Source organism: Lissotriton vulgaris, chromosome 8 (assembly GCF_964263255.1).
Source record: "Lissotriton vulgaris chromosome 8, aLisVul1.2, whole genome shotgun sequence".
Classification (NCBI taxonomy): domain Eukaryota; kingdom Metazoa; phylum Chordata; class Amphibia; order Caudata; family Salamandridae; genus Lissotriton; species Lissotriton vulgaris.
The window spans coordinates 793,497,222-793,512,389 of NC_141696.1; the positions used below are offsets into that span (position 1 = coordinate 793,497,222).

At 42.4% G+C, this 15,168-nt stretch overlaps 1 protein-coding gene across 1 annotated transcript in view; it reads right to left on the reverse strand.

Moving 5' to 3' along the window:
* MRPS9 (mitochondrial ribosomal protein S9) overlaps positions 1-15,168 on the reverse strand; it is a 538,970-nt gene that overhangs the window by 49,868 nt on the left and 473,934 nt on the right. The window contains exons 8-9 of the mRNA XM_086934678.1: positions 12,254-12,422; positions 8,750-8,858 (exon numbers count right to left, since the gene is read on the reverse strand). Of these exons, the coding sequence (XP_086790804.1) occupies positions 8,750-8,858; positions 12,254-12,422 (278 nt within the window). The remainder of the gene's footprint in view (positions 1-8,749; positions 8,859-12,253; positions 12,423-15,168) is intronic.

Genomic DNA, 15,168 nt, shown 5'->3' on the forward strand with positions numbered 1-15,168 from the left:
CATTGTACAAGGAACTATCGCCTTTAAAAAGACTCTGGCCAACAGCAATGCCTGAGCTGCTTCTCAAATAGTTAAATGAGCTAAAAATGCTGGTCACCACCCACTGTGGTCAACTCTGGAAAAAGCGGATTGAGGTTCAGCAACAAATGTCTATTTGGTTGAAACACAGAGTTTAATCCTCGGAACGTGGTAAAATAATGGACTATCTGGCATACCAATTAACCTAGGCTTTTAGAACATGTTGGGATGTTCGTTTCTAGGTGAATGAACTCATGTTTAAGCAAGATGCACTTTGAATGGCACTAAATATTCAAATGCTGCTCCCATCATGAGTGGTTGTTTGAGTCCACCCCATGGACACTGTCTGAGAATATAAGTCCTGTGAGCCAAGAAACGTGTTCACTTTTACTCCCAGAGAGGACTGCAGGGACAGCTATCCTTCATCGTGATTTGGAACCAGATCTGAAATGAGGAGAAACGTCTTGCTGAGGACTGGAACTTTGCATGCTACGAACATGATTTCTCAGGCCTAGCGCTATGCCCCAGCTGCTCGTGTACATGCAAACGGGATCATAGCTTGAAGCATACAGGTAAGATTGGAGACCTATGCTTCAACGAAGCCCAACCCAAGACAATATCAAGAGCAGATACGGTCATCATTAGCGTAAACTGATATTCCTTCCACCTGAAATTTCTGTGCACCATATCGCCCAAAAAATCCTCCACGGTGCCCTGGAAGTCCCTTACCAACCTAGAAAGTTTTCTCTCGCATGAGGCCTCACACGCCTTCATTGTTCACCCAAGCAGCATGGCATTCACCTGTGGTGCTGTCTGTCATGAAGGACCAATGCTTTGCAAGTACCGGACAAGTGCAAGATCAGGTGGACTTACGACGATCCACCTGCATGCTGTCCGACATCAGTAAAGAACTGAACTTCATGCAACTGCCTGTGGAACACCAGCCTATGTCCATCAGAGACAAACTCGGCAAACAAGACCACTTGTTATTTTGCATCTGAAGCACATGGGTTCAGCACAACTCGTAACTATTGCTCACACAGAATTCTCTGAGTTTTTAACGTTAGCCAGAAACCACATTTGTATGACACTGCTAATGTATCTATGCTCAAAGGATGCCCCCTGCTCAGCTGGGAAAGTCAGGCTCTCCTTATTTACAATGACTGAGACTAAATAGAAACATCAATTCATTGTACTGTCAAACCATAACTGTGAATAGAGCCTTCTATTTAGGGTAAAGTCATAATAGTGACTGGATTTTGTATTTGCTTTGTGCCTTATACATGTTTTCTGCACATCTCCAAATTGTCCCACACCACACCTTAACAGGTCTCCTTGATTGCTTGCCAATGTTACTGCGAGAAAGTCAAAACCTGAATGAGAAGATTCTTGAGATCCAGTTAGTTTGCAGTAGTATCTGGTTTCAGATTTTCCCAGAACAAAAGACCATACTTCTAACAAGGATTGCTCAGCTGCCCTTGCTTTGCCAAATCTTAGTAGTGATGGCTTAATGCTGAGAACGCATTCAATAGAGAAGCGTGGAATTAACTACTGGCTTTCTTGGCTCAATAAAGTACATCCACCAATGTATTGGCTGTAACCGATATCGTAAGAGTTCTTCATTATTAGAAGAGTGATAACGGATGTGATCTTATCCCACTCCGATCCTTAGCATATTAGGAAGGAAGCAGCAATATATTTTGGTCTAGTAGCTTGATTTAAATTGAACACCAGGAAAATGCATAATCTGGTGTAATTAATCCTCACATGCAACATCCCAAATTCAGTATTCTTCAGAGCTTCTGGAAAATCAACAATTTTATCATGTTAATTATACATATTTATTCAAATAGGAAAGTGACACTTGCTTAAAAATGAATAATCTACCAATGACAATTGCCGGAAATTTTAACAAGGCCCACATAAATGTTATCTCTATGTTTTCTGGGTTTGACCACCAACTCATAAATCATATCTTATATAGGAAATACTGATTAGCATACCATTTACCTTGGAGTAGAAGAAACCTATTATGTTATGTTATGTTTAGTGGGTTTTGTTAAGCGCACAGCTACTCAATTGAGTGTCCCGGCGCTAGGCGTGCTGACAGATATCGCTAAGCCTCAGTGACCACTGATCAAGACGTTAAAGCTGAAACAACCACGTTTTCAGTGATTTCCTAAATGCCAGGAGATCTGGCATCATCCTTAGTTCCAACAGCAATTTATTCCACAGTTTTGCAGCTTGTACCTGGAAGGACTGCCCCCCGATGCGAGCTCGCAAATATCTTGGAGTGCTTGCCAATTGAAGTGCGGAAGACCTGAGAGTATGGTGGGGCTGATAAAATTGCACTCTTCGCAATGTAACCAGCGCCTCTACCGTGGAGAGCCTTAAAGGAAAGAACCAAGGACTTAAATTGGATCCTTTTGCGAACAGAAAGCCAATGCAAGGATCTCAGTTGTGTCGACATGCGGACTCTGGGGCCAAGAATCAGTATTGTCCTGGCTGCTCCGTTCTGGACCACTTGCAGTCTAGCCAGTAAATACTCTGGTAGCCCCATGTAGAGTGCATTAATGTAGTCCAGCCTAGAAATTATTAAGGCTTGGACCACCGTTTTCCTATGGGAGATAGGCAATAGAGGTGGAAACTGCTTCAACATCCTAAGCATGCCGAAGCAAGTGCCGGTCACTGACTGGATCTGTGGCTGCATAGAAAGATCCTAATCCATCTTCACCCCCAGATTTTTCACTGATTTAACGGATGTGGTGGGAGGTGACATGTCAGCGGGCCACCAGCTACGCCAAACATTGCCGGGGTGGTTTCCAAAAAATATATCTCCGACTTCACAGGATTACATTTCAGTTGATTACACTGGAACCAAGAGAACACTTTTGCCAAGCAGCTATTAATCCTGTCTTCTTTGAAGTCCGTATCTTTGTTGCAGGTGAATAGCAGCTGCGTATCATCTGCGTATGATACAATTTTGGCTCCATGTTACTCTGCCACAGTTGCTTAGGGTGTCATATAAATATTAAAAAGAGTTGGGTTCAAAATAGAGCCCAGGGGTACACCCACTCGTAAAGAAGGAATAAGAGCTGCAAAAGGGGGGACCACACTATTTTCTGGCGGTCTTTTAAAAAGGAGGCAAACCAATAAAACACCGTGCCCCCAAACCAGCACTCCCGGAGTCTCAATAGGAGTTGTATAGTGTGAACAACAAGGACCCCCTGATGCGGAATGATAGTTCCTTGGGACAGGGATAAAGACAGTGTGTATATCTTAGCAACAAATTCACAAGTAAGAGGGAAGGTAGTGCTAACAAGAAAACACTAATACAATTCAATATAAAAAACTTTGTTATATTTAATAGATATTCATATTAAAAACAGTTTGCCACTTTTTGTTCTTTTTTAATTTTTTGATTAACCCTACAAATTCTGTGATATTTATGTACAATTATGTGTGTGTTATTGATTGTTATGTTTTGTTGATAATGCAAGACATGCTGTTTTTAATATGAATATCTATTAAATATAACAAAGTTTTTTATATTGAATTGTATTAGTGTTTTCTTGTTAGCACTACCTTCCCTCTTACTTGTGAATTTGTTGCTAAGATATACACACTGTCTCAATAGGAGTTGGTCATGGGGGATGGTGTCAAAGGCCGCGGATAGATCTAGCAATATGAGTATGCCACCTCTGTCCATAACCTCCTTTATGGCCTCAGAGACTTCCAGCAGTGCTGTTTCCTTGCTGAAATTAGCCCTAAATCCAGACTGGCTCGGGTGTAATAGTGAGTTGGACTCGACAAAAGCAGTAGGGGCGCTATTCAACGCTTTTTCGAGAGCTTTAGAGAAAAAGGGGAGCAGAGATATCGGCCTGTAATTAGAGGCTAGCTCTGGGTCCAGCGTAGGTCTTTTCAATAGGGGCAACATTTTGGCTCTTTTCCACCTGTCTGGAACATGCCCCAACTCTAAAGAAAGATTCAGAACCTGATTGACCGCTGGGTTAATAATCTCAGCAGTCAAGGTCAGAATGGGGGTGGGGCAAGGGTCGGAGGGAGAGCCGGATTTGAGGCGTTTCATAATGTCTAAATACTGTTCCATCGAGATCCTCTGAAACTCTTTGAAAGAAGGAACTTTAGCTTGTGTGAGTGAAGAGGCAGGCATAGCACTGCAATTACAGCCCAGAAAGGATAAAGAAACACAGCAGTGAGTAGAAGACACTCACTTCCAAAAGCTAAAGGGAGGGCACAACCAGTCAATGATACTCTCCTTGAAAAATATAACAAATATGCTTGACACTAGGAGTCGGCAATAAGGTATTGACAAACTGGATGATCTGAGAGAGTTTGAAACAGGAATATGATTTGGTCATTTGGCAGGGCAGTTTGAGGAGGGAGATTGGATTGGGTACTATATGTTGGGAGGCAGTGAATATCTCCAGCGTACAGAACTTTTGAGGTGGTTCCATGTGTATACATGTTTGTAACTGTGGTTGCAATATTACAGATCAATTTGTGAACTGTATTATTAACCTTTAATAATATATAAAGACAAATTTAGGAAAAATGCTGCTTGTTACGGGTTTAAGCAGGGTTTGGTAGGTACAATACATGTGTTTGCTTGCTAAGCACCAAAGTTTAAAGGATTTTTTAATCAAGCAGAAGAAACTAGTCGTTATTCACTGACAGACCCATAACTGGAAATCATATTAGGGAATGGTCTCCAGGTTATGACACACCCTATGAAAGCTTTCTCTCTAGTCATTACAGGTGGCCTTATACTACCTGCATGGAAGGGAATGCATTCTGCTGTTTTGATCTGTAATGGTCAGATTTTATTTTGATGGTCTGCAAGAGGACACAGCCCAGCCATCTGCTAACTATTTGATGCCACATGGAGTGGAGTACTTGGATTGTTTATCAACACTAAATCATCTTTCCAGTAAAAAGAGCTATAATATCTCAGAATTTTCTGTTTCTTACTATGTCATCGCAACATGATCAGATTATTCATTCTTAACCTGCCTTGAAATATAAAAATAAGGTGGTAACCATACTGAAATTTTTAGCCAGTGGAAAAAAAATGAGGCGGTAGCAAGCAAAAGATACGTCAATTCACATAAACATAAATTTTAAATATGACAATGGCCAAGACAGCCAGTTTTCAAATTAAACTGGAAACTACTACTGAAAATCAAGAGTGATGTAAATACTGGTTTTGTAAATAGTAAAAGTGCTACCTACCAATATACTTGTGAAAGAAGGAGAGGAGTGCTGGCTGGAGGAAAATGCAGAGGTACACTGCTAACAGAAGGAACAGCAAGTTAAGAAGAAACTCTCTAATACAGGAGTAAGACAGAATTTCAAAGATGGAGGTCTTTTGTGAAGATACAGAGGATGAATGACTTAGAAGAAGAAAGGCAGATATTCTGTGAGTAGAGAACTCTTAAATATGATTAACAGTGATGGTGGATGTTGAAGTCACTCACTTCTTATACTAAAGTAGAAGTCATATCAAAGTCATGAAAAGACACAGAGTGACGAAAATTCACCAAGTCTGCACATATCTTTTGGGATTATTTTTCTATTAATGCAATTTGAACAAGCATTTACAATGCAATGGTCTCGGCATTATTGAAGGAAGAGCTATTGGCATTGCTCATGACATTTTTTTTATTTTTTTAAATCATAAATAAATGGCATTGTCATTTACATTGCCAATAGCTTAATCATTAAATAAATGGCATTGTCTTTAGGCAACAGGCATCCTTATACACATTTGATTTACTTCACGCCGGCATTCAACAGTATAAATATGTGCTACCTGTTACAAAAGTGCAAGCCTTATGGCCCCCTTCTCGCATCTTCTAGGGACTATTATTGAGCTCCGTACAAATATATGGGTAAATGTTCAGGTATAGATCAAGAGACCACACAAAACATATTATAACAAATAGAAACCTAAACAAAACCTGTGCCCTAGCCACTTTGTATTTTGTTTATACACATCTGATCTGGGTGATGATTTTCCACCTAGTTTAAGATACTCTCCTCTGTAAACAATGCAAGATGCACACCATTATAACCGTACTTAAGTGGGGTCTTCAAGTGTCTATATGTAACGAATAGTACGATTAAGTTGCTATCACGTCTACCTAGGTTGGGTTTGACCTGGAACTAGTCATTCGCTTATTTTGGGAAAACGATCACAGCTATGAAGGTGTTGAACAATTCTTTCATGGCAGATATAGAATCTATAATAAGGTCTTCTTTAGAATATCTGAAAAATTCCTATAAGATACTAAAGCCTCAATTGTACTCTACTCTTCCACCACAGCTGCAACAAAGAGACAGATAACTTAGGCTCAGAATGATGTTACTGCCATTAAAATCTGTGGGTACTTGCTAGTCCACTACATACTTTTTGTGTACACTGCATGTTGCGTGGCTGGCCAAATGAATAACTGTAGAATGTATTATGCATTAACCTGATCTTGGAATCACTGAGATGTGGGCTTCTAAATATGGCTTTCCGGTAAAATCCATTCGAGCTTCAAAAGGCCCGCTTATGTTGGGCTAACGAATTGCCCAAAGCAACTCCTAACCTCTCATCAGTACTATTGAAAGGGTCTAGCCACCACCCCACTATTCTGTTCATCCCACACCCTAACCTGAAAGGTACAGTTGTCACACTCCGAATCTCCGACCAGATCTGCTTAATGCACTGCAGCATCTACTATTTTACAGCTACTGCTGCATGATCAATACAACCACGTCCGTCATCCCTGTAAATAAAATAGCACCGTCCACGGGTCTACGCTCACTAAGCAACCTACGTTAAGGGGTCATGAAGATTAAATCCAGTTCGTATTTTTGAAAGAGTCACAGTGAGAGCAGAAAGTCGCAAATTTCAAACCCAGTACCTTTAAAATGCGTAGCAATAACACGTCATTTGCTACTCTTAGTTAATTGCAACTCGGTGGAATCAAGTTCTGTGTAAGTACAGATAATAATAATTCTTGAACGGAGAAATCAGAACATTACTTTCAAATCATACATGATATGGGTCTCCTTGGCGCTATTTTATTAATATCATGATAATATTATTATTGTCGTAATTGACAGGAAAATAATTTAGATTATGTTTTGAGGTTTTCGTAGCCGGAACCGTTTGTTGGAGGCAAGGGGTTTTATTTTGTTTCAGTTAAATGTTAATTGTTTGTCTTGAGAACTGCACAGATTTTATCACCAGTTATAGCGTTGACACCTCTTCATATCGCCCTGTAGTGCTTCGGAGACCTGTGCGCAGATCTCAGTAGTGGGCGCTTAAGCCCAATGGACTTTCTCATGAACTGTACCTGCTCCGGTGCATGTCTCACAGAAGTGAATGACTGTCCACCTGCAGGTTTAACACTCTAGTCTAGTGCCTGTGCTGGTGAGCTGTGCAAGAGCACGCAAGCATCTATTAAATGCACATTTATACTATTCACTTTCACTTTGTACATATGTGTATCAGGTACAGAATGGTAAACAGATACAGTATCCTGGTTAACCGGATGCTGCAGGTAGACATGTAAATGTGATAGGTAGCTGCAGGAGCCTTAAACTAATTATGGTGTTGTATTTAATGGTGATCAGGCATTTAGCTGTGGGATACAATTCACTGCTAAAGGTCATGGTCGGAGATAAAAATAAAATAAGTTTAAACTATGACACACATAATTTATGCCTATGCTTCGGTCTTAATTTACACACGTCTGGCTCACCCAGAAAGAAGGTAATCTTGCAGGTGATAAATGCATGCATGTTATACATTACCCATGTAATTGCCTGGCATGCACAGAGAAGCGGATGCACACGTTACCATGCCCTATGCGTGGCCTCTCTTCGCATTGTATACAGGGCAAAATCGATGTCAATATGATATTTGAGGAATTTTACAATGATCTTTTGTACTTGTGGTGCGAGCTACGGCTCGGGGAGCTCGTGGGTCACGGTACTCGGCGGGGACGGTGCATTGTTGGGCAGCTCTCACTCGGTATGCACGCACTGTTCCTGAAAGAGGGGGCAGACACTCTGTGCGGGGCGAAGCTGCAGGGTACGTCAAAGAGTACGGGATGTACCTCACGGTGCTACGCGCCGCAGCCGCTCACGAACAGCGGCAGGCGCTTTCACTAGCACAGTTCACGAAGGGGGAAGCATGCACATCCTCGGAAAGCTGAGCCCTGCCAGTGCCATGGAGATCCACTGGTGTAGGTAGGGCCGGCTGAGCTCGCGGGTAGCACCGGCGGCGGTCGGGGGGAAATGGCAGAACAAAAGCGATTCGGGGGCGTGTATTTAGCAGTTGAGTGACGGATGACATCACGGCTTAAAAACTGAAAAAAACACGCCCCCGAATCGCAAAAAGACGGGGCTTGAACCGAGTGACGCCCCTCTCCTCCAATGGCTGGCCAGCATTTACGAGGCCAGCCAATGGAGAAGAGGGGCGGGTTCAAGCCCCCATACTGCCAAAACATAAAATCTCGGACTTTGCCCACTGCGTGGGACGCTAGTCCGAGACCTAAAAAGGATGTGGCCTTGGATTTAGTATTATGCGAAAACGTGCTAATAGAGATCAAGCCTGAATTGATGTTCAACTTGACAACTTCAATGCTGGGTGTTCCAATTCCTGAATATTAAATGTGAAAAAATGAACTGTCTTTACAGATTTATATAAAATGCTCACCTGTCTTGCAGTACTGGAAAGTAATGCAAATAATCAAATCCATTCACTGTTATTTTCCCTTTCCCGCCATCGTAGAGTTTCACCTGTGCTCTGGAAGTCTTCTTTTTTCCTGAAAAAAGTAAAAAGATATATTTTCTGCAAGATTACTTTTTTGCTGCAAGCCTTACCTCGTTTCTTCAAGCATTTGTTGACATGCTCATTAGCAAAGCAACCAAAGAGGATTTTCTAAAAGAAGGGACGTGCAAATAAGTTTGTTTTTATCTTAATTCAATCACTTTGAAAATAGGCTACGAAGTTGTGACAGACAGATCACAGCTGGTCAAAGGACACATGGTGAAAACCATTAGCCACACCCCCGGCCAGGAAAATGCTTAACAGCATAGAAAATGTGAAGTTAATAGTCTTGCAATTCAGGCAATGACATTGTTTAAAGGTATGAGCCAGCCCACTGGCTTTACCTGTTCAAAGTTTTAAAAAACCTGTTAGGGGGTGGGAGTCATAAACTCCTAAAATAGTTTACAAAATGAATAATACATTTAACACCTAGGCATTTGTTTTAAAAAGAAAGAGGTAGTGTGTGTAGTAAATTATACGAAGTATTTTGATTCCTAAATTAAATTAAGTAGAAAAAATGATGGTGGACATGTAAAGTAATTTATCTAACTTAATTAATACAATTACAATTACAGCAAATCTTACAGAACTAACTAGCAGCTGGTGTCAGATGAGAGGGGTGGGGCGAGAGCAGGGTCAGGGGGAAGAGATTACGACAACAACAAAAAATGGGGGGAAAGAATTTACCTGCCGCCTACAGCCCGCCGGTCTTATGCTCCTCTCGAAGCTTCACCGCAGGTAAAGGCTACCGGGCTCCCTTGCGGCCAATCCTGATGCTACTCTCATACATGAGAACAGCTTCAGTATTGATTGCAGGGGAGTCTGTGAGCCTATGCTTTCACTCTCCAACCTGGCAACGCAGCTAGGTTGGAGAGAGCTTCAGCCGGCCAAACTGACATGCGCACTGATTGTAGTGCCCAACACTACCCGTCGGTGCCTGTCATCACCCTGGCTCGCCCCCAAACCATGGCCAGGAAACAAAATAAAACGATCATAAACCGGAGTTTATGATTTTTTTAATACTGCTGTTAGGCGTGTGGGGGGCGCCGCTACTCCACCATAGCGGAGGCACCACCGCTGTATGTGTCATTCATTTACAGTGCAATTGTTTCTAACTCACACTCTCTTGGGGCCGTATTACATAAAGTGCCCCGGGGGCGCAACTGGCATGTGCAATCCCAGGGCACTTTAGCATTACAGAAGGGGCCACAGACACTTGTGCAGTCACTTCTGTAATAAATAGTGCAAGCGCACATGTAGCGCCAGCGCTTTCATTGGAGGGTATTTCCTCATTTGCATGGGGTGTGACCCCATGCAATTTATGGAATTACTTTACCTCTGAGCCCGCGCCGTATTATGGATGTGGGCGCACAGGCTAACATATCTGTAGGAGGCACACTGAAAAGTGCGCTACAAAAAAGTGGTGCACTTTCAGTGTGCCTCCTAAAGGCAGCCCTCTGGAGGGGGGAAAGGGAGCCCCTTAGACCCCCCCCTCCTCACCCCTGACTTCCTCTTGCAGGTGGGTTCAGTCACTCACTGCAGGGGATCGCTAATCCCTCTTCAAAGTGCAGGCGCGTGCCGCCTGCACTGTGTAACTGTGAAACACAGAGTTATTTGAAGCTCTAACCAGTCTTGATCTTGTCCAACAAATTTTCGTGCCCATCCACATCAAAGGCCACATTCTGGACCATATCTGGACCCATGAATTAGCACTTTCCTGTCCAGCTGTCTCCCCCTGTATTTGGTCAGATCACCACCTAATCAACACTACCATCACTGTCAGTGGCAGGGCCCAGGCCCCTATCTTGGCTGGCGGCTCATCTCGCAAATGGAACTCTTACGACGCCCAAGGTTTCCTTGCTGCCTTAGCCCAGACTCGTCCTACCATCGACACTAATGCTAGCATAGAGGTAATATAGGAGGACTTTGGGGAATGGCTAAATAAGGGCAGTGATCAGTTCGCCCCTCTATCCAAATTTCCGCGCACAAAACATAGCAATTCACACAGATGGTTCTCTGGTGCACTCAAAGAAAAGAAATTGAAGGTGCGTCAGCTTGAACGGATCTGGAGAGGTAATTACACGGACTCTGATAGATTACTCTTCGTGGTGGCTCGCAAAGAGTATAAAAGTGCTATTTCCCTGGCCAAATCTACTCACATCTCAGACAGAATCCTATCAGCTGACAATAAACCCAAAGAAATCTTCAAAATCATGCACAAGTTCACCACAGATGATAGAACCCTTCCTACCCAGGCCCCATCTCAGGAGTCCTGTGATGCCCTGAACCTTTTCTTTATCAAAAAAATAGTCAAAATTAAGAATTCCATTCCTCTCCTTACCCCTATCGGACTGCCAGACACTTCGCCTACTAATCACCACATCCTCGATCAGTTCCCCACTCTCAACCCCAACTCCCTTGCCGAACTGGCGGGTCGTATCAAATCTGGGTCCCCCAACGACTGCTGCCCTCCTTCGGTCCTCCGGGACATCTGCCTTACTCTACCAGACTGCATATTGCCCCTGCTGAATTCCTCCCTCAGCACGGGCACAGTCCCCCGCAGCTTCAAGGAGGCCACTCTCGTACCCCTGCTGAAAAAACCTGGCGCAGATCCTGATGGTGTTCGGTCTACTAGACTACAAGGAATATCCTGCTATACCCTGATTGGCAGATGAATATAGGGTCAAAGTGGTTGTTAATTAGCTTGCTTACTACTGTAATCTCTAAATATCAGGATATGAGTGAAGTGACAAAGAGAAACCCCAACACAGGCATTATTATGAGTTGCTTATTATTTGGCCAGGGAGTACCGCACTAGGTAATTCCTTGGTGCATTATTACCTCCCTATTTCGATTATTGCATGTCAGAATGAGTAATAACTAGCAATGCTGCTTGTTTTTTGCCATCCTGAGCTGTGAAACTCAGAATCTTTCAGTATTTCCCTGCACAAATTTGGCTAGGTAATATTGCCTAAAACATTTTCCACAGAAAAAAGGGAGAAATCTGATTATAAGTTGTATTCTTGATACAGGCCATGAGTTCAACAGACCATAGCATGAGGGCCCACCTGTTTTATATTTTTCTTCTTTAACTGTATTTTACTATTTGTGGTGAGAACCCTCAATTAATTAAAGTCTGTCTAAAACGCTGTTTACATGTCAGTATTGGATCAAGATATTGATTCAAAATAATCAAACCGCTCAATATTTTTATGATTCGATTTATATTCTAAGAGAAGAGGGACAAAATGTTGTGTAAAAAATGTTCACACAGGAAAATACAGCAGTTGCTAAATGTGCTCAATGTAAAGCGGTAACACCAAAAACTCATTCCATCACAACCAAAATTTAAGATGATAAAAAAAAAAAATCTTTTACTGTATCCATTACCTTCTGTAGTACAGAATGCCACACCTCGTTCATCGTACTCCAATGGGGCTACCACTTGTTTCTTTGACTCTACCTCTAGTAGCTTACGAAACCGGAGCACATAATCTTCTTCAATGGCACAGTATGGAAGTGTGAGTAACCGTTCCATCAGCTGGATAAAGCGGGCATACTATAGACAAGAAAATTCAATAAATAAATAAGTAAACAGAAATGTTAGGAAAACCTATCTTTGCAAACTTGATTTTAAACTGCCTGTTAGCGGTTTACAGGATGACTCTTGGTAGGGCAGAACCATTCTACTGCTTCAAAAATGGGTCCGGAAGCAAAAACTACAGGCAGTGACATGATCTTCCCTGTTTTTAAATCACTTTTGGCTTTCTTTAAAACTAATAGGCCACGCCCAATGCAACTTTTCGGTTTGTCAAGATTGCTACACTAGAAGTAAAAAAATTAAAAACCACATTTTCTCAGGATTGTTGCAATTTAACAGTAGATTAAGACTTGAATAATTATTTCCATACTGCTGTACATCAGCCATGGCAGCAAGAGATGGGCTCTACAAATTAACTGCACTGAGAAAGTCAATCTAAGCACTTTCCAGTTTGTTGATAGGAACACTGAAATGGAACATAATTTTATAATTTGAAATTTAAGTTTCTCAAGGGCTCTGGTAAGCATTATAAATCTATCCATGACTTGCCACTTTTTGCTTGAATGTATATCATTCACACTGAAAACATGCTTTTAAAAACTGGATTCCTCAAAAGATGATCATATGAGCCTTAAAAGGAAAATGGAGAGTATCGTAGGACTGCAATTATTTGCACACGGTTCAGGGAGGAGATGTGTTATTTCTCATCCAGCAGCTCATTCTCAGTAACAAAGGCGTTTTTTAATGAGAAAAGCAGTAAAATAATTGTGTATTCTCTTTTACTTCGAACCACAATTGCGAACATATTTATGCTTATTTTCTGTCTTTTTCAGGCTCCATTCTGGAGTTATACCAGCACAATGTAATCCTTTTAGCAGGGGCATTTACACTACATATTCCTGAATAAAATGCCTTAAAAAAAAATGTTGGTTCCTCCTGCTCACTGGCCGCCCCGCCAGTGAAGGCAATTTTTTTTTTAATAGATGTGTGGTTTCCCAGGGAGCCACAATCGGCCCCCAGGGAAACCACACCTATAAAAAAAGGTGATCTATATATAGAGAAAGAGAGAGACTCTCTCTCTTCAATTTCTGAAGGAGCATGGGAGCACTCTCTGACCTCATTCTAGGTCACACAAGTGGACTCCCACCTCATTAGGGGAGTTGAAGATATTTTTTGCCCTTACGCGCAAAATGGGGGTAGTACATAAACCAACCTTGCAGTCCTACTGCCCTACTCACACAATTTGTGTAACCCCCATCTTCACACCATACAATAGCAGAGATCGTTTTTTCCTATTACAGCGCATGCTGAATTTAAATGACAATTCTGCTGCTTTGCGCCGAGACCATCCAGACCAAGACAGGTTGTTCAAAATTCCGCCTGTCTTGGAACATTTTTCTGCCAGGTTTCCAGAGGTTTATACTCCTGGAAAGAATATAGCCTTCGATGAATCCCTGATCCTTTATAAAGAGCGGGCGAGGTTCAGGCAGTACATTGCGAGCAAACAAGCTTCCTATGGCATCAAGCTGCAACTCTAAACCCTGTGGGTTGCCCTCCCATGCTAGGTGTCACAGGAAAGATTGTTTGGGAGCTTGTCCAGCCATTCATTCACAAAGGTTATAACACTTATGTGGACAATTTCTATACAGGATTTCAGTGATCTCTACAAAGTGCACCGTGGCCTGCGGTGCAATTCATTGTCGCTGCAAAGTATTCCAGCAGGGGCTTGTTTGCAAGAAGCTCCAGAAATCCCAGAGCACTGAGTAGCATGTCAACGAACTGCTTGCAGTCAAGTTCTCAGATAGGCACAATCTGTATGTGCAGACTACAATTCATGATGAGAGCACTTCCCAGTCACAGTTTGGGGTCTGATGGCTGAAGTCCACAAGCCCACCTGTATACTCGATTACAAGTACATGGGCGGAGTAGATGAGAACAACCAGGTTCTTCAGCCACACCATGTGAGTCGTAAAGCTTGCATTTGGTATAAGACACTGCACTGTTTACACACCTGATCCAGATGGTAACATTGTTTATCATCAGACAACCACAGGAAGACTCATGTTTTTCTTTGACATTCAGTAGTCTGTGATTGATAGCCTCACTGCTACAGAAGCAGCAGCCTCCACGTCATGTGTTTTGGAGGACGCGGCAAGGCTGCAGGAGCTACACTTTGCTGATAAAGTTCCTGCAACACCCAAAAAAGAGACACCATGTTGTTGCTGTAAAGTGAGCTCGAAGCACGGAAAGAGGCAGAAGAGTCGTGTTTACTTTCCCTAGTGCCCATCTCAGCCAGCCTTCTGTTTTCCTACTTGCTTTATGTTGTTTCATACTAAAGCAAAGTACTGGGAAATTGACTGAGGTGGAGCTGACATTAGGTAAACCTTTCAACTGCTGTGAATAGGCCACTACTTCGCTAGGCAAGCAGCTGCAGAATTTTAGTTCCTCTGCTTCAGGAAATCATGGACACCTTTATCTGCAGTTAGAACGTAGTAGGTGTTCTGTTCGCCGATTGACAAGTGCATTATAGTCCCCACACTGCACATACTGGTGAACAGAACATGCACCACAGTGTCACGGAGTAGCCTGTTTGGCAAACTGTTAAAGGCTTGACTTGGTTTTGAAGTACATGCTAGGGAACCTATGTATACTACACAAGGATCACCCTGATTGTATTCGAGAACTGGGGTGAGTGTATTAAGTCAAATAAATATCCAATGGGACTTATTCACCAACATTTCCACTTGCTAAGTGTGCAAACTAA